The 26,660-nt window shown below is 43.5% G+C and overlaps 1 protein-coding gene across 1 annotated transcript in view; it reads right to left on the bottom strand.

Annotated features, from left to right (window-relative positions):
* Positions 1 to 5,490: 5,490 nt before the first annotated feature.
* The window catches only part of CUNH5orf34 (chromosome unknown C5orf34 homolog), a 45,288-nt gene continuing 24,118 nt past the window's right edge, over positions 5,491 to 26,660 (bottom strand). The window contains exons 7-12 of the mRNA XM_077462778.1: positions 26,397 to 26,466; positions 16,518 to 16,688; positions 11,692 to 11,822; positions 11,523 to 11,609; positions 10,684 to 10,724; positions 5,491 to 5,719 (exon numbers count right to left, since the gene is read on the bottom strand). Coding sequence (XP_077318904.1) covers positions 5,544 to 5,719; positions 10,684 to 10,724; positions 11,523 to 11,609; positions 11,692 to 11,822; positions 16,518 to 16,688; positions 26,397 to 26,466 — 676 coding nt within the window. The 3' untranslated portion in view covers positions 5,491 to 5,543. The remainder of the gene's footprint in view (positions 5,720 to 10,683; positions 10,725 to 11,522; positions 11,610 to 11,691; positions 11,823 to 16,517; positions 16,689 to 26,396; positions 26,467 to 26,660) is intronic.

Genomic DNA, 26,660 nt, shown 5'->3' with positions numbered 1-26,660 from the left:
ATGATCAGTTTACTTGCCTCCATCATCCCGCAGCTCTCCTCTGTCCTCCTCTCCTTCCTCCCTCCCTCCCTGCCTGTCTGCACATGACAGTGCCTGCCCCCTCCCCTCCTGCTGCTGAAATAACACTTAATGTGTCATATATTCCTTTGTTTTTTGTGATGCTATGTGCCCCAGTCTCTGTGTTTTATAAAAAAAAAATCCATCTATATCTGATTTTAGAACGGCATTCGGCGCTCACATGACTGGCCGCCTCTCTCCTCCTATCATCTCAACTGATGTCAGCAGAGGAATCTCAGCCCCTCCCGCTCTAGCTGTCAGATCGAGAGGGCAGAGAGGCAGCCGGTCAAATGAGTGCCGAGCGATGCTCTGAAATCAGGTATAGATGACTTTTTTTTTTTATAAAACACAGACTGGGGCACATAGCATGACAAAACACAGAGGATTATATAAAGATGTTAAGATGATATTATCTTAATCATACAGTACAGGACCCATCTTTAGAGTGCTGCTGCAATAAACTTGCGCCTGAAAGCTGCAGCCACAGAAGATCCTCTTGTTAGAACTTTAAAATGGTATGAACAAAAGACCTGGTGGTAGCCTTACACAGCTAGGCTACAGAGGCCGAAAATGCCCTGGAAGTTTCAACCAATCTTGTGGAATAGGTGTGTAAAAAGGAAAAGCGCTATTTTACCACCGACGCCTGAGTGTGAAAGCCCTCTTAAAGCGTTTAACCCCAAAAATGAATCCTGCTCTTTTAAAACCTGTTATATGACATAGTGCTTGTCCTATGTCATTTGGCCCCCTGTAACACCTAAAAAACCTGTCTGATGTTGCCAGTTTCTACCCTCTCCTCTACAAACTGACCACAGTGTGTCATGGCTGCTGAGCCAGGACACCGTGGTCAGTTTATGTGCCTTCATCATCCGTAGCCTGCTAGCTGCTCTCCTCTCTCAATGTCACTCAATGAAGCGTACTTATTGGGATGCTCCAGCCCTGGATCGGCCTCCCTGGCACTTCCCCCTCTACCCTTCCTGACTGTCACACATCTACTCTTTGCTAGTGCCTGCACCTCTTTGTCTCCACCTGCCTTTGTATTGGCCCCAGCCGGCAGCTGCAGTGTACGTTCCTGGCTCTCCTTTAGTATGGAGGGACTTCTCAGTGCTGACAGTTGCTTCCCCAGATTCAGACCCTGGGCTTTCAGGGAAACAATGTACTTACATTTTGCACAGCAGTAATCAACCTGGATTGTATGATCAAAGAACGCATACATGCCACAAGATGTACAACGAGTCGCCTCTCCACACTCGCCGGGCATCCTACCTATTAAATTTAATGAGGATTGGGGATTATAACCTGTCCAAATTACCTAACAACTAGCTTCCTGACACTAATAGCAAGAAAATACACAGGTACTCGACAATACATTGTTGAAAGATATAATAGTAATCCAGTTGGTCACATTCATTTCAGGCCCGGTTGAAGTATGCCTGTTGAGCTTGGTTGAGCCCTATACAAACTCTTCTCACCCTCCTGTTGTTCTACATCAAGAAACTGATTATTCTGTAATGGAAAAAATCTACTACCCCAACTTTGGCTTCTTGGAAGTCCTTGGTTAACAAAGCAGCCCCTTTCTACAAGGCAACTCATTTGAGTAGGGGGGTGGGGGCCATCTTTGACAATATATGGGAGTGCTGGATGGCATCCACGGACACGGTTTCAGATTAAATGCATAGGTAGCTTGGCAGGTGGTCCTTATTATGGATACATAGACAGGAGAATTAGGTTCCTGAGGTGGTGGGTGGTTCTGGATTGAATGCATTATAAAGTTATGATTTTCTTCTCCTGATGAGGTGGAGGGTGGGTGGTTTGGGAAATGTAATATATGCATCATCTCCTCTGGTTGACGGGGGCTTCTTTGACTCTGCGGACTGTATATCTGCCTCCTTCTGGAGGCTCAAAGACTGAATATTTTGTCTGGGCAAATGTTGACTGTGTTGTGCTCTTTTTTTTGGAAGATTGGTTACAATTTTCAATGTGACCTGGTTGATTAAACCGCATATCGCGGAAACAATGTTGTATGTATATACTATATATCTCAAGGTAAAGTCATTTAAAGTCATTTAAAGTCATTTAAAAAAAAAAAAAAAGATATAATAGCAATAATAATAATATTACCACTACTACTATATACAGAAAATATGGTAAGTATATGATTCATACAAGACACATTATAAAAATATCGCCTTTTAAATATATTAAAAACTTCTTTAACATAAACTGTAAAGTACTGCAAACTTTATACCTCATATCAACTAGCCAAATATAATATAGCCACGATAACAACTGAGGTTGTTAACATCCCAAACATATCAATACACACCATGTCAAGTAATAAGGCACCATGTCAACTAGCTGCACTCACATATCATCCACAGATGTATAATCTACTTGGCAATAATACAAGTTTTCAATAATATTTTTGGGCACTTTATCTACATATCTGCATTTTAACAGCCCACCACTTGAGGTTAAAGACCAGACAATGGTCAACTAGTAGTGCTGAAGTGAGCAATCATATGGATTCAATGTCATTCATATGGGTTTATCCTCCCGTTTTCAGTGTCAATATTAATGTAATGTATCATCTATGGCCCCAGGTTATGTTGCTCAGGCATGTTTGATGTGTGCCATTTCTATAAGGGTCTAATAGCTGAGGGAGCAAAGGTATGTAGTCCTCTAGGAAGCAGAGTTTTACTTGGCACAGTGTTGCTGCTGCACTAATGTGATGGTACCCTATGGTGCACTGACATATCATGGGCACTATGTGGGAGGGAGACACAAAACAACAGTATCTCACAAAAGTGAGTACACCCCTCACATTTTTGTAAATATTTTATTATATCTTTTCATGTGACAACACTGAAGAAATGACACTTTGCTACAATGTAAAGTAGTGAGTGTACAGCTTGTATAACAGTGTAAATTTGCTGTCCCTTCAAAATAACTCCACACACAGCCATTAATGTCTAAACCGATGGCAACAAAAGTGAGTACACCTCCAAGTGAAAATTTCGAAATTGGGCCCAATTAGCCATTTTCCCTCCTCTGTGTCATGTGACTGGTTAGTGTTACAAGGTCCCAGGTGTGAATGGGGAGCAGGTGTGTTAAATTTGGCATTATCTCACAAAACAGCTTTTTCCTGAGGGACATAATTCATGTCCTAGTAGTGGACCCTCCTTTAATCTTTAACTTCCTGCTACCTAGGGTAGCTTCCATCTAATGACAAAATGAAAAATTTGCACAAGTCTTGTTTATTACGAAAACTTTTACTCAGATCTTACTCCTAGGATATTTATGCTTTAAGACAGTATGATGTCTATCCAGGTAAGCAGTTTTTTTGTTTTTTCTTTTATGTTTTTGGATAGAGCATGCTCATCAGGATTTTACTGTTAAAGAGATCCCCCCATACTTAGGGTTTGTGGTGATGACATCAGTTTGAGACACTTCTTAGATCATTTAGAATTTATAGGTGAATTTGACCTGCAGTGAACCTCCTTCTTACCTACTTTATGTGGGTTTTTGCATTCCCATTAACTTATATAGGAATGCAAAAGCCTGCCGCCACAAGCCCTTGCTGTCCTAGTGACAACAGTTTTATCAGACAGGAAATGAGAGAAAAGTGTTTAGAGGAACAGACATAAGAATCTAACAGAGGTTCTAGCCTTCCCCTACTTTCTGTCTCTGGTGGTACTGGAAATTTCCTCCAATTACTTTCTGGTTAAGTATTCTCTATCTGAGCCCTGGATAGTAGAGTTGAGAAGAGTTTTTTTTTTTCTAATCAAAGCTAGGGAAAAAAAATGGCAGGACAGAGTTTAGGTGTATGTAAGAGCAAAACTTTTTTCTGGTTTTGGATAGTGTGGGGAAGGGTTAGACCAACCCACGGCCCAAGAGATTTTAACATGTGGGCAAGCTTGTAGGGACATCATGCAAGCATAGAAGCCACGGTGGTCAACAGGGACAAGCTAGGTACATGCACGTATGGGAGGGACGCCAGGGATGCTGTGCAAGCATAGCAGAGATGGTGGCCAACAAAGAAGATCCAAGCACAAATAGCACTGGAGGGATGCCAGGGCTGCTGAGTTTGTAGTAGCACCAGCAGCAGTGAAGGCAGGGACTCCTAATAGCGCAGGCAAATAAATGCCACATGGCTGTATCTAGGGAGGTGCCCCCCCCCCCCCCCCCAAAGCCTCCTGTCCACAACCTCCCCTCTACCTCCTCACACAGCATATATAGTGGAGATCTAGTCCCTTTATACATTTTATTTTTTGTTAATTCTAGCATGGCTTCCACATAGCAAAAGAAAACAGAACCCCCCCCCCCCCCAAAAAAAAAACTGAAGATAAAGGAAGATTGTTTAAGGAAAATTATCACTCACATAGGTACATTATCTATATGAGTGATCATAAACCTGTGATCTGCCTGTCTTTTTCAGCTCATCAGCTATCCTTATTGATTGTCTATTTTATGTGCGGCCCAAGACAAATCCTCTTCTTCCAATGTGACCCAGCCAGTTCAATGGGTTATACCAACCCTGATTACACCTTCAGGCATGGTCTGTGTCCCCTTCAATATTTGTCCTGGTGATCACCTTCACCAAGACGTGAGGGGAAATCTTCCAATGGTGACAAATGTTCCAGTAACATCTAACCAAGATTGTAATTTCCCTCACTTTTGGGGGGATTTGCTTTTACTGTTGCATCTCCAAGTCAGGACAGGAAGGGAAATCTCTCCAGCAGGACACTAAAAAAGTAACTTGATAGGAATTGTAAGGCTGAGCGCACACTGAGGTGTTTTACAAGCGATATGGCACTAAAAATAACGCCTGTAAAGAGCCTCTTCTCTCACTCCAGTGTGAAAGCCTGAGTGCTTTCAAAGTGGAGCAGTTTTGAGGTGCTGTAGGAGCGGTGTGTATACACACCGCTCCTACAGCGCCCCTGCCCATTGAAATCAGTGAGCAGTGGTGCTTTGTGGGCGCAGCCAACCCTTTTTGCACCCCTCTAGTGGCCAAAAATGACCGTAAAAACAACAGTAAAGTGCCGGTTAAAATAGCGGCGATTTACCGCCAACGCCCAAGTGTGAAAGTAACCTAACACTTTCTCATTCAATTCAAAAGTTTAAAAAAATAAATAAAAATAAATAAAAAAAATTAAAAAAAAAAGGCAAGGGGAAGAGAGAACACTCTATTTAAACACCCCTAGCAGATAGATTCCTTCTATTTCTAACCTGCAGTGGGAAATGGAAATAATGCTATGCTTTTAAAATTCCTTTGCAATGAAGCGTCTACAAGAAAACATTCTATTCATTCGGAATGGATTGTATTGTATGAAGAGGACACAAGCCTTCAGATCATCAGAGGCACACTGCCACCTAGTCCAGGCTTCTATTTGCTGTATGACAGTTAAAATTTATGTCTGACCACTGCCAGCAGTACACAGTATAAAAATTCTTTATTTATCTATATCTTTATTTATGTGCAGCAGATATTACTTTCTGGAGGAAAGCAGTATGTCAATGTCTTTTATGGCCTTTGAAGTCTTTTCCAAAATTGAATGTATATTCATGTCACCCATTGTCTGCCGCAGGCTGTCATCTGTGCTGGGCTGGCTGGAGAGTTTCACATCAGCTCTGTGGCTCTCTGTACTCCCATTCTCTAGAAGAACTTACGAGTGGATAGTTAAGGATGTAAAACAATGTACAGTTTTTGCTTTTTATTTTAAAAGATTTTCCGTTTCCAATGTTTTTATTCAAGTTTTCAGATAGAAATACAAAATTGGCATTCGTCATTGCAAGCGAAAAAATTATTGTACACAAACAAGACATTGAAGGTCAGTTATATAACTGTTAAACCTCCATACACTGGAGTCTGTATATTTAAATGTATTTTCATTAAAAAGCACAATAAATGCCTCTACGTATTATTCATGCAATGGATATGTAGCTAAAATGTAAATGACCACATCTAAGAGCAGGACTGACATGTCAATATAAACAATGGAGTCAGCTGCAGCGCTGATTACTCGCTATGGATGTTGACATCTCAGCTCTGAAGAAGGAGTCATTCACCTTGCAGCAGTGCATGTCCAGAATGACCTGGGCCTCCAGTCATTCAGAACCTTGAGGTCATTCAGTGCATGTGCTTCCATTGCATGAAGGACTCATTCAGGGCCATCAAAACATTGTGTAATCAGTGATTGGGTGCTGCTGGTTACACATAGTATAAAGTGACAGGTCAGCCATGAGCAGCTGTGGCAGCAGCCAATACGATGCATTAATGTCCACATGTAAAACAGAAGAGAAAAAAACTTCTAGGCTCGGTTCACACAGGGGCGACACGACTTCAGGACGACTTTGTGAGGCAACTTGGAGACTACTTGAACACGACTTAGACACGACTTACAACACAACTTTAAGTCGCCCCAGGCCAGGCGACTTTTGCCGTGGCCAATCAGAGAATGAGCTCTGAAGGGGGAACTCCATGCCAAATTTATGAAAAAAAAATTTGGCGTAGGTTCCCCCTCCGAGAGCATACCAGGCCCTTAGGTCTGGTATGGATTCCAAGGGGAACCCCCTACGCCGAAGAAACGGCATGGGGGTCCCCCCCCAGATCCACACCAGACCCTTATCCGAGCACGCTACCCCGGCCGGCCAGGAAAGGGGTGGGGACCAGCGAGCGCCCCCCCCCCTCCTGAACCGTACCAGGCCGCGTGCCCTCAACAATGGGGGGTGCCTTGGGAAGGGGGGGCGTGCGGCCCCCCCCACCCCAAAGCACCTTGTCCCCATGTTGATGAGGACAAGGGCCTCTTCCCGACAACCCTGGCCGTTGGTTGTCTGGGTCTGCGGGCGGGGGGCTTATCGTAATTCGGGAGCCCCCTTTAATAAGTAACTTTAGTAACTTCCGCTTTAAGGGAAGGAACCCCCTGGCATGCCACGTTTGGCATGTAATTTTTTTTTTGGGGGGGGGGGGGGGGGGTGTCGGAAACACTCTTTTTATAGGTCCCAGATAATTGCCCGGCCAGTCACAGTGTGCAGCATGGCTCGCACGTGCGCAGAGTGACAATGCCTGGCGCGGCAGAGAAAAGCGGGGCTTCGTTCCCCTGCATCGCTGGACCCTGGGACAGGTAAGTGTCCGATTATTAAAAGTCTTTACAGTAGAGCTGCACGATTTTTCTGCTTAGAATAAAAAGATCACGATGAGAGCGAGAGAGCGAGAGGCAGTGCTGCAGTCACCCATGTGCTGGTACTCTGTCCCCGAGACCTCTGGGAAGAAGAAGCATACTTACCAGACCAATCACATTCTTCTTTACTGAGTGATGCAAGACATTTTCACACAGAACCATCTCTAGGGTTTACAGAGAATGGTCCAACAAAGAGAAGCAGAGCACCCCGGAATGTCTTTATCATTGACAGGCATCTCAACTCCATGGACCTGCAAGTTTTACACAATATATATTGAAACCAGTAGGATTCATTCAGTTACCCATCTATTGATGGATACTTCCAGCAGGATAATGCACCATGTCACAAAGCTTGAATCATCTCAAACTGGTTTCTTGAACATGACAATGAGTTCACTGTACTCCAATGGCCTCCACCAGATCTCACTCCAATAGAGCACCTTTGAGATGTGGTGGAACAGGAGATTTGCAGCCGACAAATCTGTAGTAACTGTGTGATGCTATTATGTCAATATGGACCAAAATCACTGAGGAACAGTTCCAACACAACCAAACAGAATATTGGCATGCATGAAAAAGTGGATTAACGCCAGAGATAAAACAATAATTCTCCCGCTCTACAAGACTCTGGTCCGGCTACACCTAGAGTATTCTGTCCAGTTCTGGGCACCAGTCCTCAGGAAGGATGTGCTGGAACTGGAGAGTCCAGAGAAAGGCAACAAAACAAATAAAGGGACTGGGAGGAGCTTAGTTATGGGAAAAGGTTGCAAGCACAACTTGCTCTCTCTGGAGAGGAGATGCTTGAGAGGGGATATGATTCAATGTACAAATACCGTACTGATGACCCCACAATAAAGATAAAAAAGGTAATTTATTAAGACATGTGGCCATTCACTAAAACTAGAATAAAAGCAGTTTAACCTTAAACTGCGTAGAGGGTTCTTTACTGTAAGAGTGGTTAGGATGTAGAATTCTCTTCCACAAGTGGTGGTTTCAGCGGGGGGCATTGATCGTTTTTTTAATAATTAGATAAGCACCTGAGCAACGACAGCGTACAGGAATTTACAAAGTAATACTGACATATAAATCACACATAGGTTGGGCTTGAGTCTTTTTTCAACCTCGCTTACTGTGTAACTCATTATTGTACATAATAAAGTGGCATGCATGTATAAATATATAAATATATATATATATATATATATATATATATATATATATATATATATATATATATATATATATATATATATACACACATACATACATACATACATACACACATACACACACACACACACACATCTAATACAGATGCAGCTCACAGCAGGGGTCTGTTGCGTCCTTGGTTTTCTGTTTAAGTGACAAAACGGACCAGAATTGCCTGAATTTGGACCTGAAAACAGAGCCAAAGACACACAGGACCCCTATGCAATGCGATGCAATGTGATCCACGGCCACCCCAGAGATGTGTTAACCAGCTCCAGTGAGAGCCGGTCACAATCTCCCGTAATGCGAATTGGATGCGGGGAAACCGGCATCCAATGTGCATTAGTGTGAACTCAGCCTTAAGATTGAGCTGCTTGCTGAAATTGAGCATGTGCTATATTTAAATATATTTCATAAATATTTGACAGTTCCCCATGTCAATGTAGAGTCATGGCAGGCAACTTTTTAAAAATTTCTTGGGGCACCTACAGACAATGGGGTTGATTTACTAAAACTGGAAAGTGCAAATCTGGTGCAGCTCTGCAAAGACAGGCAGCTTCCAGTTTTTTTTTTATTAAAGCTTAATTGAAAAAGCTGAAGTTAGAAGTGGATTGGCTACCATGCACATCTGCACTCTCCAGTTTTAGTAAATAAACCCCACTGTTGGCTGAGGCTTATTTAGAGAAAGAAATATACAAGTCAGAACACTTTTCCCTCCGATTAGCAGGCCGAAGGCTGTCTGCAGTGCACCTTGCGAAGGTCTTGTTCTATGTGCCAAAGACGTACCGTATATACTCGAGTATAGGCCGACCCGAATATAAGCCGAGGCCCCCAATTTACCCCCAAAAAAACTGGCAAACTTATTGACTCGTGTATAAGCCGAGGGTGAGACATGCCTGTCCATCCCTGTGTGTGTGTCCGTCCCTGTGTGTCCGTCCATCCCTGTGTGTCCGTCCATCCCTGTGTGTGTGTGTGTGTGTCCATCCATCCATCCATCCCTGTGTGTGTGTGTGTCCATCCATCCATCCCTGTGTGTGTGTGTGTCTCCATCCATCCATCCATCCCTGTGTGTGTGTGTCTCCATCCATCCATCCCTGTGTGTGTGTGTCTCCATCCATCCATCCCTGTGTGTGTGTGTCCATATGTGTGTGTGTATATATGTGTGTGTGTGTGTGTGTGTGTGTGTGTGTGTGTGTGTGTGTGTGTGTGTGTGTGTGTGTGTGTGTGTGTGTGTGTGTGTCCAGCCTACCTGTGTCCCGAGCCTGTGTCCCGAGCCTCCGTCCCGTGCCTTGCCTCCTTGCCTCCGTCCCGTGCCGTGCCTTGTCTCCGTCCCGTGCCGTGCCTTGCCTCCTTGCCTCCGTCCCGTGTCGTGCCTTGCCTCCGTCCCGTCCCGTGCCGTGCCTTGCCTTGCCAGGATCGCCGCTCTTCGTCGGCGCCTCGGCGGCCATTCTAAAATTCAAAAGCCGCGCCTCCTCCTTCGCCTGTGATAGGCGGAACACTGAATTTCCCAGCAGCCTGTGTTCCGCCTATCACGGACATCGTCTCATCCTCGTACTACGGACGAGGATGAGACGATGTCCGTGATAGGCGGAACACAGGCTGCTGGGAAATTCAATGTTCCGCCTATCACAGGCGGAGGCGGAGGCGGAGGCGCGGCTTTCGAATTGTAGTATGTCCGCCGTCTGTCTGCTCGATACGCTGATCGAGCAGTCAGACGGCGATGACTCGAGTATAAGCCGAGGGGGGCACTTTCAGCCTCAAAAAAGAGGCTGAAAATCTCGGCTTATACTCGAGTATATACGGTACTGTTGTCTGGGCACAGCTGAACTTAACCATGCTAGTTTGATTGCGCAGTCACACCGGGCTATGAGCAAAGCATGCCCTCTTACATTATCACCTCTGCCAACCAGATCACAGTGACCCCTGCTTCTGTGCTGTACGGGGAGTTTTGCCATTGTTTAAACTTACAATAAAGAGAACTCTTCCAGACCACGAGTAAACTGTGCCTAGGACCACCTCTTCCAAGTGGTACTATAGTGAGCCTATCCTTTTCCAGGCATGGTTCAGAGCACTCATACTACAGAAATTAAGCAGACCAAGAGGGTGGGCCATGCCCAGATATGGTTCAGAGTGCACTCAGACACCCAAGGGTGGCAAATTTGTCTGGCCAGTGGTGAGAAAGGTCCAAAACAAACTCTCAAAAACAAAAAACACACAGTCATGTTTCATAAAAGGATACACTGAAACCTCCGAATTTTCCAGAGTTCAGCTTCCACAGACCTAGGGAAAAAAAATTAAAATAAATAAAAGGTAGCAGCATTAGAACACTACAATAAGTAACACTCTCATAGTTAGGTTATTTTAGGTCTTTGTTATCAGGGTCACTCTAGCCAGCTTAATCCCTTTTTTTAAATTTACCCTTTTAATGCTACAAAAGTAATTTACTGCAGCTGTATTATTTTAATAAATTTTTGGCGCAGAGTCGCCACACTTACAGTGATAGAAGGCAGATTGGGGTTACAATTAATACCAAAGATTTTCAGTGGCGTTGATGTCAGGGGTCTGTGCAGTTCCTTCAAATGAACTCAAACCTTCCCTTAAGACCCCTTTCACGCTGGGGCTGCCCATCCCTTAGCGCTAAAGAGCCGTTTGTTTTAGCGGTGCTTTAGCGCCATTTAAGCAATGCTTTTAGGCCGCTAGCAGGGTGGCTTTTAACCCCAAAGAAGAGGTTAAAATCGTCCATGTTACAGCGCTTCCAAAGCGCTTTGGAAGCACTGGCCCAATCATTTCAATGATGCTGCTTGCAGGACTTTTCCTAAACATCCTGCAAGAGCACCGCCTCAAAGCGAACACATTGAAAAATGAATGGGAGGCGCCATTTCTAGCGCTAAAACACCTGAAAACCGCCTCAGTGAGAAAGGGGTCTTAGGGAGCTGGCTTTGTGCACAGGGGCTCAGTTTTTTTTTTACTTAGTGCCAATTAAGACAACCACTTTAAAATGACCAAGGTTCACTCCAGGAAGAAATTGAGTACTGCCTCATGTACATAATATATGCACCATTTCCCACCATAACCTACCAATTTTCTGTAACAACCGGAACAGGTATGCTTCTCGGAGATCCATCATCCAGACTTCGGCACCAGGCTACTGTGGGTCTGATGTAGCTGTAAGGAAAAAAAGGGTAATGTGTAATCAGCATTGCTGCTGGTTACTATCATAGAGTGTATTTGGTCATCTTAGGTATACCTTGCATACTCTCCAGGACTCTCCAGTTCAACCAGTTTTGATGCACCATTTGGAAACTGCAATCTGCACCATCCGAGATGATTGTGTTTATGAACCAAGGATAAGGGCGATACATTCATGCTGTCTTGCAGCTAACCAAAAATAAAATAAAAAATTATATTATATTATATATTTTTAAAAAAAAGGTTTCTTATACAGGCATTATAAACATTTCACAGTGAAACTCACCTGAACTATGGTGGAAATACTCCAAAAAATTAGCGCTACGCTAGTAAACCTGCCCCATCTTCAAAAGATGATTAACGTATTCAACACTGCTTCTTTTCCAGTGTTTAAAGAAATAAATGACAAAAAGGTGATCGCTCACATTACATTACATTGTTAGACAGCGTATAGTCTCTTCCCACCCAAAATTAACGTTTTTTTGTTAAATATTTCTTTCCATTCACATATTTGCTAGTATGGCTCAGGTTTTGACTTTCCTGTAAAATTCCATATCTTGGGAGTACAGTATGGGACACAAGCTTGATATTCATAGAACCTGGGACTACCTCCAGCAATGAATGAGCAGGGTGGGCAACAAAACTGTACCAACAGCCCCTCCCCCCCCAAAAAAAACAAAAAAAAACAAACACACACACACACACACACACACACACGAGTCAGATATTTATTGACCTTATAAATCCAAATATTTTGTAATTTGTTGAACCTCATCAAGGGAGTCATTTATAATTAGGAAATTTGGGGAGCTCTGCAAGCTTGTAAGAATTTATATATTGCCAAAAGGGGTCTGCAGAGTCTGGGTACCGTAGGGATGGACCATAGTCCTGGAACTACAGTATATAGCACCCTGCCGCTAACTATACATGTTGCATTGAGTGCAGAGTTGAGAGCCCAGGCAGGAACCAGTGCTCAAAGCAACATTACAGGCCACCCCAATGGTGTGCGGCCCGGGAACAGCGCTCAAGATTTTGACAAAATCGCACCAATCAGGATGAACTACTTCTATTATTGCATTAGAAGACAATCAAGTCTTGGTTGAAGAGTTTATTGAAGAATCCAAAGTAAAACAACTAGTAAAACTAGTTAAGCCAAGAAGGAGTTCTCCATAAAGGAGAAGAAGAGGTTCACCACCTTAGGGCACTAGAAAAAGAAAAACTGAGGACTAAACACAATGGATAGGGTTATATGGGAGGATGCTCAGGGAGAGTTTTCTCAAAAGCTATGCCAGTGTGCAATCATCTGAATGTACCAGCCTCTAACCCAGGGTCTATGAATATCAAACCTGTATCCTGTACTGATAACTAGCTGGTCAACTATTCCTGGTTGTCCAATCCAAAAAAAAATAAACAACACTTGGCATTTTTTGCTCTATGTATACAGGGCACTTACTTTGCAATTTAAGCTAAAGGAACAATTCCACCCAAACATGTTGCCTCACACCCCTACCCCCCCCCCCCCGTCACCCCTGGACCCTTTTCACCCAAGGTGTCTTTGATCCAGTCACACAACTGCTCTGGCAGTAGGTTGGCCCTGAATTATGCATTGCCAGGCATCAAGTAACATGGCATGGCTTCCTACAGCAATCCCATGTGTTAATGAAGCCTCCCTTCACCTGAGGGGGTGTCCGCTTGATTCCCTAAGCTTGGAGGAAGTGGGATGGAAGGACTCTGGAAGTGGGACAATTGACTCTGGTGAATCTGCAAAGAACAGCACTAGAGAAATGGAGAATATTCCTGTGAGGGCTGTTTTATTTTAATCATGGCAGTCACAAAACAAACACACACACACACACACACACACACACACCTCTAACCAGAATGGTAAAAATGTTGCCGATTTTTGCCCAATGAATTGCAGCAATAATATTTAGTGAACTGCTAATGCTATTCAGGAAACACAAATCTGCATCAAAAAGTCCACCATATTTAGGAGGTTCACTTATTTGAATTGAGCTATATTAAAAAGGAAACCTAAAATGCATTAAGGAACTATGAAGGTTGCCATTACCAACATCTCCTTCACTAGTTGTCTGAGTCACTCATTAAGTACTAAACCCACAACAAGTATATAGATCTAGCTTGCCCTGAATGCGCGTTTCGGTTTATTGGCTCAAAGCATAGAAGCTGGAGTCAGGAATATGGCAACTAATATTTTTAAGAATAAAAAGTTAAACATGGCAGCCTCCACATTTCTAGTACATCTATTAGCAGGACTTTAGCTTATTGCCATTTATTCTTTGCCAGTGATGGCGAACCTTGGCACGCCAGAGGTTTTGGAACTACATTTCCCCTGATGCTCTGGCACTCTGCAGTGTAGTGGAGCATTATGGGAAATGTAGTTCCAAAACATCTGTGGTGCCAAGGTTTTCCCATCACTGTTCTATGCTGTGAATAGAAAAAAAATGCATACCAGAGATTCTGAAGGGCTGCAAAACGCAAATGAAAAATTTACACAATTTTGCACTTTTTTCACATATTTTGTTCACTAGCATCCATTTATATATACATGGCACTTATTTCCACTCCCTCCACATAATCATTTTTCATCCCCCCCACACTCAACCTCCCCCACCCCAATAGACACCAATTTAGAATTCTACATTTATGTAAAAATATACTGCGCTTGCTGTAGACAAGGGGATTATATATATTTAAATAAAATTTGGTAGTTCCATTTCCTGAGCGGTAATTATCAATTTACTAATATATCACATGCACAAATGCTCACAGAATATGAGGTATTGAACATATGGATGTTTTGATATATCTTTAGAACCAAAAAAACAACCTGAAAAAGACTAAATGACCGAATAAGTTGAAATGCGTCGGGGTGTTCGTGTGGATATCCTTTTTGTAATGTACTGTCAATTGATAGTTGTATCAATACTGTCAATTGATAGTTGTATTGTGTAATAATTGACAGCTGTAATGGAACAAGATTGTACACACCTGTAGCCAGAACTCATATTTTAAATCATATTCCCAATCTTGTACTAATTTTGTCCAATAAAGAATTCTCAACGTAGGGTTAGAGGGTTTAGGTAGGAAAAGTCCAGGTACTCTTAGTGCTAAGTCAGTATGAAAAAAAACACGTCTCTCATTTCAGGAAATCCAGAGAATAACCACTCACAGTTGGATCTTCAACCTTATTGGATAGCCCTTCTCTCACCAGGTCTAGCAGCCAACAAGGTGATTAAATCAAAGCAAGTCTCTGCCACAGACTTGGTGTAGAACACTTTAGTAAAACTGAAAGGTTGGAGACAACTTGTAGAACCCTCGTATGGTACCAGTGTCTTGTAGCTGATCCGACGATACCACACGAGATTGAATTCACTTGGGGTGTTACAACTTGTCCAGGCTCTTGTCGAGAAGCCAACTCTTGCCTGGCCTTCTCCCGAAGAGTCCTCCCCTGGAAAACTTTCACAGTTGCTGAGCCTCTTCACTAACCGAGGCGGCACTGGACTCTCTCCGAATCCTTCCTTCAGTTTCCTTACCTCTGGCTAGCCAACCCAGAGGTTTGAAGTCGGGTGGATCCGCACCCCAGGCCATGGCAGTCCTGGGAGCTGGTCAGGAGGACCAGGACCAAACAGTCAGAAAACACTTCTGGACCGGAACCCCCCGAAACGCGTGTCATCCGCACCTCTCCCAGAAGGCACAGCAAGAGTGACACTCCCACTGGGCTGGTTCCGAGAGAGAATAACCTTAATGCACCCAACTAGACTGCGTTCTAGACCATGCCATGACGACAGCGCCACCTATGGTCAGGCAGAAAACCAGGCAGTCCAGCTAGACTGGTGCTGAGGTCTAAATTTAGAATAATTGAACCCAAAACCAAACTGCAGTTCAAGAGTAAGGTTAAAAATGACAAAAACACATAGCGCATGCTCTTCAGGAGGCGGCGCTACATAAGCCATCATTCTCATATTTATAGATACATCCGTTTGTGTGCAGAAATGTATAAAACTACACAATTTTAACCACTTGCTTACTGGGCACTTATACCCCCTTCTGCCCAGGCCAATTTTCAGCTTTCAGCACTGTCACACTTCGAATGACAATTGCGTGGTCATACAACACTACTCATATGAAATTGTTATTTTTTTTTAAGACAGATAGAGCTTTCCTTTGGTGGTATTTAAATCACCATTGGGTTTTAATCTTTTGCTAAAACAAAACAAAAAAAGGTGGGGTGTAAAAAATAAATAAAACAACCCCCAAACAAACACACTTTTCTTAGTTTCTGTTAAGATTTTGCAAACAAGTAATTTTTCTCTCTATTTCGCTGATAAGGTTGCAGTTATGGGCACTGAATAGCTGCACAGATAAATCAGTGCCCATGTCCCCTGTCAGGATTGCCAGTTCTCGCTTTGACAGCACGTAAGGAAAGTACTGCCGATAACTGTGCCGTATGGGCATCCCAGGAGGCGCACAAGGAGAGTGGTCCTGGAAGGACGTCCATGGATGCCCTCCCGGAACAGAGCTGTGTTATAGCCATCGTCTTTCAGCTATAGTTCAGTAAGGAAGTGGTTAATGATTATTAGCGCAGCCCAAATGCTTTTATGACAGCTGTATGAACTAAACATGTATAATAATTTTAAAATATTCAACCTATTGTATTGATGTGCTAGTCTAAGAACGATCAAGCCTACATTGATGTGCCATTCTAAGAACGATCATGCCTTTATGGGACCATGTACAAAACAGCAATTCTGCCTATAACTGATAGCATGTTACTACTTATTCTGTGTACTGCTAACTGGTGAAACAAGATATTACATCACAAAAAAAAAAAAAAAAAAAAAAAAAAAAAAAAAGATTTACCTCTTGCTCTTTATTAAAATTAGTAAAGTCCCAAATCATGAATAAAATTACACCATCCAAGAAGTTGCCAAGAACCAGATTGTCAGAATAAACAGCAAACTTTCCTTTGTCCGGCATGAAACATTGTTCCAGTAGAATTGGCATTGTGACGCCAGTATCAGCCCCAGAGTTCTGCAATGAGAGGGAGGTTTATATAATAATTTGTGTAACCAGTCATTTGTGAGCAACAGCTATAATATAAATATACTTGCACCAAAAGAGGAGTAGGCTTGAATACCATGCTTGTGCCTGCAGGCACCATGACATTAGAAGACAGTGTGGAAATACTCTGTGTGGGCAATGGTCTGTGGACAGCTAACCATCACATGTATATAAATCTTGCTAGACATCCCACCACAAAACAATGGGAATAAAAATAGTTTTGCGTTCCCCCTAACAATCAGTCAGCCTAATATGACCAAGTTTAGTTAAGAATATCACATTTATGAAATGCCCCACTGGGACCCCTTAAACAAAAAAAAGTCTTGAAAACAGCAGATGTCAATAGAAACTAAAGACTTTGGGTCAGTTTTAGTTTACATCTTTCACAGTTTAAAACTATAAAATAACGACATATACACATCTTTACATTACAAGTACACATTTAATATAGGACACTAGACACATTTAGTTGTGGTTCAAAATTTCAGCATGAGCTATTGTGTTCTGTAACTGAAAGAATTCAACAGAACGAAAATTTGCAGAAAAGGAGCAAAGTAATCAACTTGAGGAATAGGAAATTATAAGCTATTCATATGCAATACCATATCCTTACCTGACCCTAAAAAATAAAGAAATGTATAGAAAACACTAGCTTTTTTTTTCTCTCTCTCCGATGGTTGACTTTTATTGGCTGAATAAATTACAGATTACAGATTACAGTACTGTATTAAAAAATGACACACACCCTTTGTCCCTAGTGGTCTGTGCAGTGCCCTGCATGCGCTTTTATATTATAAATACTGTTTTTTCTGCCTGGAATTTGGAGATTGTCCATAGCGACCAAAAAGTATCCCTTTTTCAGTGTTTTTGGATTTGATTACATTATTGAATAATTTTTATTTTTTATTATATTATAAACTTTATCATACCCGGGATGTCTGATAGACTCTGGTTTGAACAGATTTAAGAGAGTTATTCTTAAGAATTACAGGACTACAATATAAGACGCCAAATTTCCATGCAAAATAATTGTACCGCTTTCAGCACCTAAAACCTGAACTAATCATACCGCCAGGGAGGTTAAGCACTGCACATGCACCATATGTCTGGTCCTGGCTGAATATCAGATCCAGCCTGTAATGCTGAACAAAGGTTGAGAATCTTGACCTGCAAATTTTCTCCGGAGTGGCTCCCGTCTTCTCTGCCCATGAAGCTGCTGAAGCCCTTGTTGAATGAGCCTTTAGATCTTTTGGAGGTGTTATCTCCATAACTCAGTAGCATTCCAGTATAGCTGCCTTGATCCATCTGGCTAGAGTTTTCTTGGACGCTTGTTTACCTTTGTTTTCCAGTGTACAGGACGAAAAGATAGTCTTAGCTTCTGAACTCATTGGTGACTTCAAGGTACTGAAAGGGATATCTTCTAACATCTAGAAGGCCTAGTTCTTGCTCTTTAGCTGGTGAATTACAAAATGAAGGTAGCATTATATCTTAGGATTTATGAAAAGTTGACATCACTTTTGGTGTAAACCCCTGATTTGTTTGAAGGACTATTCCATCATCGTGAATTTTGAGAAAAGGCTCTGACAGTCTGGATTTCCCCTAACCTACGTGCTGTAGTGATAGCCACTAGGACACCGTTTTGAGTGTCAGCAGGCTTAAAATTAGGTTTCATGTGCTGAAAGGGACTTTTGATGATCACCCTCAGTACCACCGACCGATCCCACGTGGGACATTTGTGTCTTGGGTGGGCTGTATTTTTGCCAGCGCTCCACAAAAGTGAGAGACCAACGGATCTTCTTGTAGCGACCGTTCTAGATACACCAACAGCGCTGCTATCTGGACCTTCAGCGTTCTAAGCGCTAGCCCTTTACCAACACCCTGCTGTAAGAACTCAGACAAAAGATGGATTCACAGACTATTCTTGTTATTTTCCATGCACGCTTCCTAGCGCTCAGAAGAGTCACCGCCACTTTATCCGAGGGTCCTTTTGATCTCAGGATGTCTTCCTTAGTAAAAAGGCCACCCAGTTGAAGCTTTCCTTGTCTTAGGCCTGTTAGGGGTCCCTGACACACCAGGTCGTCCCTGAGAGGAAGTAGCCACGGCCCTTCTGCTGAGAGGTACAGGCTCTCTTGGGCCAATATGGTGCCATCAGTATAAGCTTTGTTTGCTTTTGTAGGAGTTTCTTCACCACCCAAGGAATCGAATGTACCGGAGGGAAGGCGTAGCATGTTATGAAACGTCACAGGTTTTGGAGTGCGTCTATCCCTAGAGGCTGATCTTGCGAGAAGAAACGCTTCACCTGGGTGTTTTTCTGGGATGCCAAAAAAAATAAAAAATTAGGATTTTTATAACTGCTTACCTGTAAAATCCTTTTCTTGGAGTACATCATGGGGCAGAGCCTTAAATAAAACTACTTAATGGGTTATAGGCCACCTTCAGGTGATGGACACTGGTATACCCAATCCAAGAAGTTCACTCCCTATATAACTCCTCCTGCTTCCAGGAGCACATCCGTTTTGTAGCAAAGCAATATACTTAAATCCCATAAAAGAGGGGAGGGACCCCTGTGTCCCATGATGTACTCCAAGAAAAGGACTTTACAGGTAAGCGGTTATAAAAATCCTATTTTCTTTATCGTACATCATGGGACACAGAGCCTTAAGTAATTACTTATGGGACATCCCATAGCAATGCTACTTGAGGGGGGAGGGAGACGCAACCTGGAGGGTACCTTCAGACTTGAGGACCTATACTGCTGCCTGCAGGTGATATCCTCATACCTCCTTACATTAAGCTAAGATTTTGTAACTGTATGCACTGAAGACCAAATTGTGGCCTTACAGCTCTGAGCCATGGAGGCCAGATGATGCACTGCCCAAGAAGCACTAATAGCCCTGATAGAGTGCACCTTAACTTGAAAAGGGGGAAATCTTACCCCTTAAATCATAAGTTTGAATTAACACTTGCCGAATTCACTTAGCAACAGTCAATTTCAATGCTGCCTGCCCTTTTTAGGACTTTCTGGCAGAATAAATAAGACATCAGTCTTACAAATCTGAGCAGTTGCCTTTAATACATTTTCACTGCTCTCACCACATCATCAAGACAATATAGTGACTTTTCTTCCCTGGAACATGGATTTGGAAAAGAGGAAGAGGTGAAGATGAAGATGGAGATGGAGATATCTTGGTTCAGGTGAAAACAAAAGCAAAAGCAGCCAATTCCAAAAACCCTCCTTGCTGAGGATATAGCAACCAAAAATATACATTTCCTTGTCAAAAGGGACAAAGGGAATATGTTGCATCGGTTCAAAATGGCTGTTTTGTAACACAGACAAAACTAAGGTCAAGTACCAAGGGTTCAAGGGAGGTTTGACGGGCGGATTAAGCCGCGTTACCACTTGTATAAAACCCCTGAATAAAGAGTGAGTAACAAGTGGCCTTTGAAATAAGACCGGTAAAGCTGAGACTTGGCCTTTAACAGTACTCAAGGCCAATTTAATTTCTACCCCTAATTGTAGAAAGGCAAGAATTCTTGCCTATGATATTTCCAAGGGTGCCAACCCTTGGATTCACACCAGGAAACATAAGACCCTATAATATATAGTTCTGGAAGCTGGCTTCCTTGCATTAAATCAGGGCAGAGATAACTGACCCGGAAAGCCCACTTGCTTCAGAATGTGGGTTTCAATAGCCAAGCCCTTAAATTTAGAGACCGTAAGGAAGGGTAGAATATCAGTCCCTGTGAGAGCAGATCTAGCCGCAAGTGGGAGGGGCCATGGGCCCTCCACTGCCATTGTTACAATTTCTGCATACCATGACCTTCTGGGCCATGATGATGCCATCAGAATTTCCATCTTTTTCAGCTTGATCCTGAAAATAAGTTGAGGCAGCAACTGAATGGGGGGGGGGGGGGGAGAATGCATAGATCAGTGAGAACTGATCCCATGATGTCACCAACACCTCTGTTTCGCATGAGAATGGATCCCTTGTTCTGGCCACAAAGTTGGCCAACTTCATGTTGAACATGGATGCTAGAAGATCTACGTCCAGAGTCCCCCATCTTTGGCAAAGAGCCCGAAATATGTCGAGGTGAAGAGACCATTCCCCTGGAAATAACTACTGGCGACTCAAGTAGTCCGCCTGCCAGTTCTCTACTGCCAATAGGCACGGAACATTCCTTTCTGCCCAAGATAGAATATGGTTCACCTCTCTCTGTGCTGAGAGACTCTTGGTGATTGATGTAGGCCACAGATGTGGCATTGTCAGATTGAATCCTGGCAGGACAATCCCATAGCCTGAAAGTCCAGGCCTTTAGACCCAGACGTACTGCCTGAATCTCTAGGATATTGATGGGCAAGGTTCTTTTATAGTTCTTGACCACTGTCCCTGGACAGTTATCTTTTCTAGTACTACTCCCCAGCCCGAAAAGCTGGCATCTGTCGTTACCACTTTCCAGATGACTGGTCTGAAGGATTTTACTTTCAACAGATTCTGGGTTAGTAACCACCAAGAGAGGCTTTGGGACACTCTTGGGGACAGCCGCATTGGCAAGTCTAAAGCTTGAATGGGTTTTGTTCCAAGCAGACAGGATACTGTTTTGCAACAGTCTTGAATGGAAATGGGCATAGGGAACTGCTTTGAATGAAGCCACCATGGTTCCTAGCAACCGCATGCAAAGGCGAATGGAGGGATCGTCTTTTGACCTGATCATCCGCACCAGCTCTTATGGAGTTGATTTTTGCCTGAGGCAAGAACACCTTTTTCCTGGGCCGGGTCTATGATCAGACCCAGGTACTACAGCCTTTTTAGCATTAAGGAAGATTTCTCTAGGTTGAGAATCCAACCTAAAAACTTTCCAGATAATTGGTTGTAGTGAGTAAGCTTTGCTCCAAATGAGCCACCAACGGATCTATTAGCAATAGATCATCTAGATATGCTACGAGTGTTATGTCCTGTGCCCTTAAGCTGGCTAGAGGTGGGGCCAGCACTTTGGTGAACACCCGGGGTGCTGTGGCTAGCCCGAAGGGAAGGCTACAAACTGGAAATGCTGCTGTTCCAACTCAAACCGCAGAAACTTTTGGAGTGAGAACTATAGGGACATGCAGATATGCATCCCTGATGTCAATTGATGCCAGAAGTTCTCCTCCTAGAAGGGTAGAAACGACTGACCTGAGTCTTCATGCGAAAGGAACCGATTTCGATTTCTTAGATCTAGAATGGGTCTGACGTCTCCATTTGGTTTTGGTAGCATGAAAAGATTTTAATAAAACCCCAGATATTCCTCTTTTGTGGGGATCCGTATGATCACCCCTTGAGATATTAAATCTGTTTAGTGCCTGAAACAGAGACCATCTTTTCTCTGGATCTTTGGGAACACTTCACCTCTGGAAGGTAAATGGTGAAAAGTCCTGAAATGCCAGCTTGTACCCCAGCATTACCGTGGAGATGACCCATCTGTCCTGAATTTCCTCTCTTTCTAGACCCATCCAGCAGTAGGCAGACAAACAGTAAAACAATTAGCAGTGCCAGCAGGGGGGGGGGGGGGCTTGCACGCAACAGGACTGATGTCCCATCAGGGGGAGAAAGAAAACATTTTGCTGATTTTTTACCTTGAAAAAACTCCCTGCACACGCTGCTGTGATCACACACAGACTAAGCTTTACAGTGAAGAATGTACATAGACTCTTTCTAATGGAGAAATAAGGCATGAAGAATACATAGATGTTTTTAATACCCAACTTTCTTCCCTTACCTTATCCCTGCTGCAGGATTTGCTGAATTAACAGACAATCCAACCTTCACCCATCACGATGGGCTGCATTTAGCAAACCTTCAAAAAGGACTGGGTCCCTAGATATCAGGGGTCCAACTCCCTTGGACCTGTAAAAGCACCCCACCAGAAAAGCTAGGTAATGTAGCAAGACCAAAGCCCTGGGTTCCTGGGGTCCAGCCCTACAAAGAGGCATTACAGACAAAACCTTGTGCTTCGGATACGAGCACCCAGGTACCACCCCTTTAGGCCTCAGTGGCACTTTGGATGGATTTGGTGTATGGAGGGTAAAATCCAGCATGGATCCCTCCTGGAGCTCCTCAGAGCACATCTTCAAGCGTGACCAACATCTTAGACACTAGCGAAAAAACTGATGTGCTCCTGGAAGGAGGAGGGGTTATATAGGGAGTGAACATCCTCGATTGGGTATACCAGTGTCCATCACCTAAAGGTGGCCTATAACCCATTAAGTCATTACTTAAGGCTCTGTGTCCCATGATGTACGATAAAAGATCTATATTTGGTACTCCCCAGCGGGCTGCAATTTCCCTGAATACCTCTGGGTGCAATACCCATTCCTCTTGGGAGAGCTCTTGGTGGCTGAGGAAGTCCGCCACTTGATTGATTTCCCCACTTTAGGTAGACCGATCCCCAGCAACTGTAGGTTCCCTTCTGCCCATCAACATATCTGGTTGGAGATGTGGCTTAAGGAGGGGCTTCTTGTGCTCCCTTGTTTGTTCACACGTTGGATCAGGGTGCGATGACTTAGTTGGTCTTGGAAGCGTTCTATGGCTTTGGCTATTGCCATAAGCTCCCTCCAATGCAAAGACGCCTGGGCTTCTTCCGGGGACCATCTCCCCTGAGCTAGGTGGGCTCCCCATCCAACTGCTCGTGACTGTGGTAAATTTTCATGAGGTTGGGAAAGACCATGCCAGACCTTGGTTTAAAATGTGTGTGGATCCTCCAGATCGACCTCTTCACGGAGGTTGGGAGTAAGAGCATCCTGTTCAGATTTTCTAGTTGATTTCTTAAGAGAAAGACTTGTAGGGGCCTTAGATGATATTTGGTATCGTTGAGGTCATCAGACCTAGAACAGACATCAGCTCCCTGATGGATATCGAGAGGTTGTTCTGTACAGAACTTACTCTTGACAAGGCCTTGGATCTTTTCCTTCAGTAGGTACATCTTCTGCTCTATGGAGTTGAACAGATATGCCAGAAACCTGATGTTCTACGTGGGACACAGGTTGGATTTTTCGATGTTTAAAATCCAGACCAGTGACTTCAGCCATAGTTGAGCTTCTGTGCAGTCTTTTACCAGCTGTACTTCTGACAGTGCTGCGAATAGTAGGTCATCTAGGTATGGTACTACAGTCATCTTCAATCTGAGAGGGGCCAGGGCTTCTGCTAGGATTTTGGTAAACATCCTCGGTGACGAGGATAGCCCGAAAAGGAAGAGCCATGCTCTGGAAATGATGCTCCCTTTCCCTCTACCGCCACCGCCAACCTCAGATATCTCTGGGATTCTGCTCGTATGGGAATGTGGAGATGGGCATCTGTGAGATCCATGGTCGCCATGAAAGTTCCAGTTTGAAGAATTTTTGACCGAGAATAGGGATTCCATGTGGAATTTTTTGCACTGTATTACTTGATTCAGGGGTTTTAGGTTAACTAACTAACTAACTAACTATCGTTGACACTTCCCAGAAGGTTTTTTGATCACAAAAATGTGAGTGTAAAAACCCTTTTGTTTTTCTTCCTCTGGGACTGGACTAATGTTTTTCTGGTCTACCATCTCCCCCAGCAACAATGGGAGCCCTTGCTTTTTCGGGATCCCTGGGAAGTTTTGTTAATAGAAATCTCTCTGGGAGGATGACAGTTGAATTCCAGAGAGTAACTCCTTGTGATGAGGTCTAGAATGAATTGATTGGCTGTCTTCTGCCATTGAGGTAAGAAGGTCGCCAGCCTTCCCCACTAGTGGTATTCTGTTGTCATTGTTTTTGGGCTTGACTAGAAGAGCCAAAAGAGGACATTACTCTTTGGCTCCCCCTTGTGAACCGCCAAGTTATTTTTTGGGTACTCGTCTTCTTGTGGACGCTCTCTTCACCCACGGAAAAACACTGTTGTGGAGGTTTGCTCTTCTCTACCAGGAAGGCTTTCTTCCTGTCCACCGTTCAAAGGCTTCATCCAAGCCTGTTCTGAATAGAAGATCTGTGGAAAATGGGAGGTTACATAGTTTCATATTGGATGCAGGAGCTCCTGACAAAGTCTTCATCCAGATAGCCCACCTGGCTGCCACAGCTAGACCCCCTTATCTCGCTGCCAGTTGGATTGATTCTGTGGATGCATCCACTATGTAACTAACTGCCATGGAGCAGGGTTTTCAACATCTCTTCCCTAGGGGTACCATTTTTACTATGGTCCTGAAGTTATGAGAGCCAAAAAAATTAAACAAAACAAGATTTACCACGCAAGTGGTGACGAGTGCAGGCTTCAGGCTGGCGACACTTGTTTCCCCAGGCTCTCTTTAGGATAATGTTGCCCCTCTTATCCAGACCATATTTTAGTTACCCCATGTCTTCAAAAGGCCATTGAGAACTTTTTGGGGACTTTTCATAGTGGCACATCTAATTTATACACACACACACACACCATTTAACCAACAATTACAGCATGCATACCCAGTGACATCTGAACCCCGTGTAGTGCCCCAGCTTGCAAGAGATCACCAACTAGCCTGCTGATCCCTATATGGAAAACAAAATAGGTGTCCTGCTGGTGCCTGTGTCCCTGGGCAGATGAGAGCTTATCTTCCTCCTGCATCTTCCATGGCGAATCGCTGACTCCTGCAGCAAGAAAAAAAAAAAGGTACCAGCTGGCCATACCTGCTCTCAGTGCCTTTAAGGGGGCCGGACCAGCTCCCCTGGCGCACGCCGGTGATGTTGTCGGCCCATGGAAGGGACGCCCCATGTCTTCGGCCTTTAGGCAACATGTCTCCTCTGGACAGAGGAAACACTAAAGCCTTGTACACACACACACACACACACACACACAAAATCAGATTTTTTGGGCAACAGAGCGTCAGACTTTTGTCTGTAGGGCGTATGCCAGGAACTTGCCTTGCATACTAACGGCGCACAATTGTCGGCCAACAAACACAAACGTAATGACGTACTATGTGGAATTTCAGCTCTTGAGCGCCACCCTTTGGACACCTTTTGCTAATGTCATGTTTGAGCATTTGAGTCCGAGCATGCGTGTTTGTACTTTGGACTTGTGTACACACACACACACACACACACAATACGAAAATCTGACAACAGATCATTGTCCATCGAAAATTTACTAGCCTGTCAACCACCATTTGTTGGCTGAAAGTTGGAAAATTGTCTGATGGGGTGTACTAATGGACAGATTTTAGGCAGACAGTCTGTCACCCAATTCCCTGCCGAAAATCTGATCGTGTGTACGAGGCTTAAGACTGACCAGGAACCGCCTTTTTTAAAGAAATTACTGGCAATGAGTTTCCTGTGTGTGAGGAGGAGATCCATCTCTCAACGGTTGACCTTTGAAGACGTCTGGGGGAAACGTTTTACCAGTTTTCAATCACCTGAACTTACCACCTTAAAACAGAGTCTATGAATATCAAGCCTATGTCTTGTACTGTGTGATTAACATAAGTTTTTGTTCAGCTGTAAGCAGTGTGTATAGGAAAACCCTCATGCAAATTAACTATAGTAAAATTTTTCTAAAGATTCAAATCAGTCAGCATGTACAATACACGGCAAACAGCATGCAAATATGTTTAGAGGTGAGCCTTTTCTGTAACAATTTACATTGTGGAAAGGAAATTGGTTAGTCTAATTACACATGAAAATAAAAAAGTTCAACAGATGGGTTACCATACCATTTTCCAGCAGCAGGAGTAGGAAAGGGAGTTCAGACTGAGCTTCTTACTGCAACAGAGTTCCAGAAACCTACAGAGCAGGGGAACAAACGGGAAATATGAAGCCTTGGAAGTTTACTACAGAAAGATTGGCTGCAGACAAATACAATGATTTCAGTTAACTGCTAAATCTGTCTAAGAAATGGTGTGACCCTGCCAAGTCAAAACGTCTGTCCACTTTACCTTACACAAATACTACAATAATAAAATTAAAAAGGTGCCATA

The sequence above is a fragment of the Lithobates pipiens genome, unplaced genomic scaffold, assembly GCF_037356315.1.
Source record: "Lithobates pipiens isolate NorthernLeopardFrog02 unplaced genomic scaffold, aLitPip1_a1.2 Scaffold_3, whole genome shotgun sequence".
Lineage (NCBI taxonomy): Eukaryota > Metazoa > Chordata > Amphibia > Anura > Ranidae > Lithobates > Lithobates pipiens.
The sequence above is the reverse complement of the archived record's forward strand: the minus strand, read 5'-3'. Positions and strand labels throughout refer to the sequence as shown.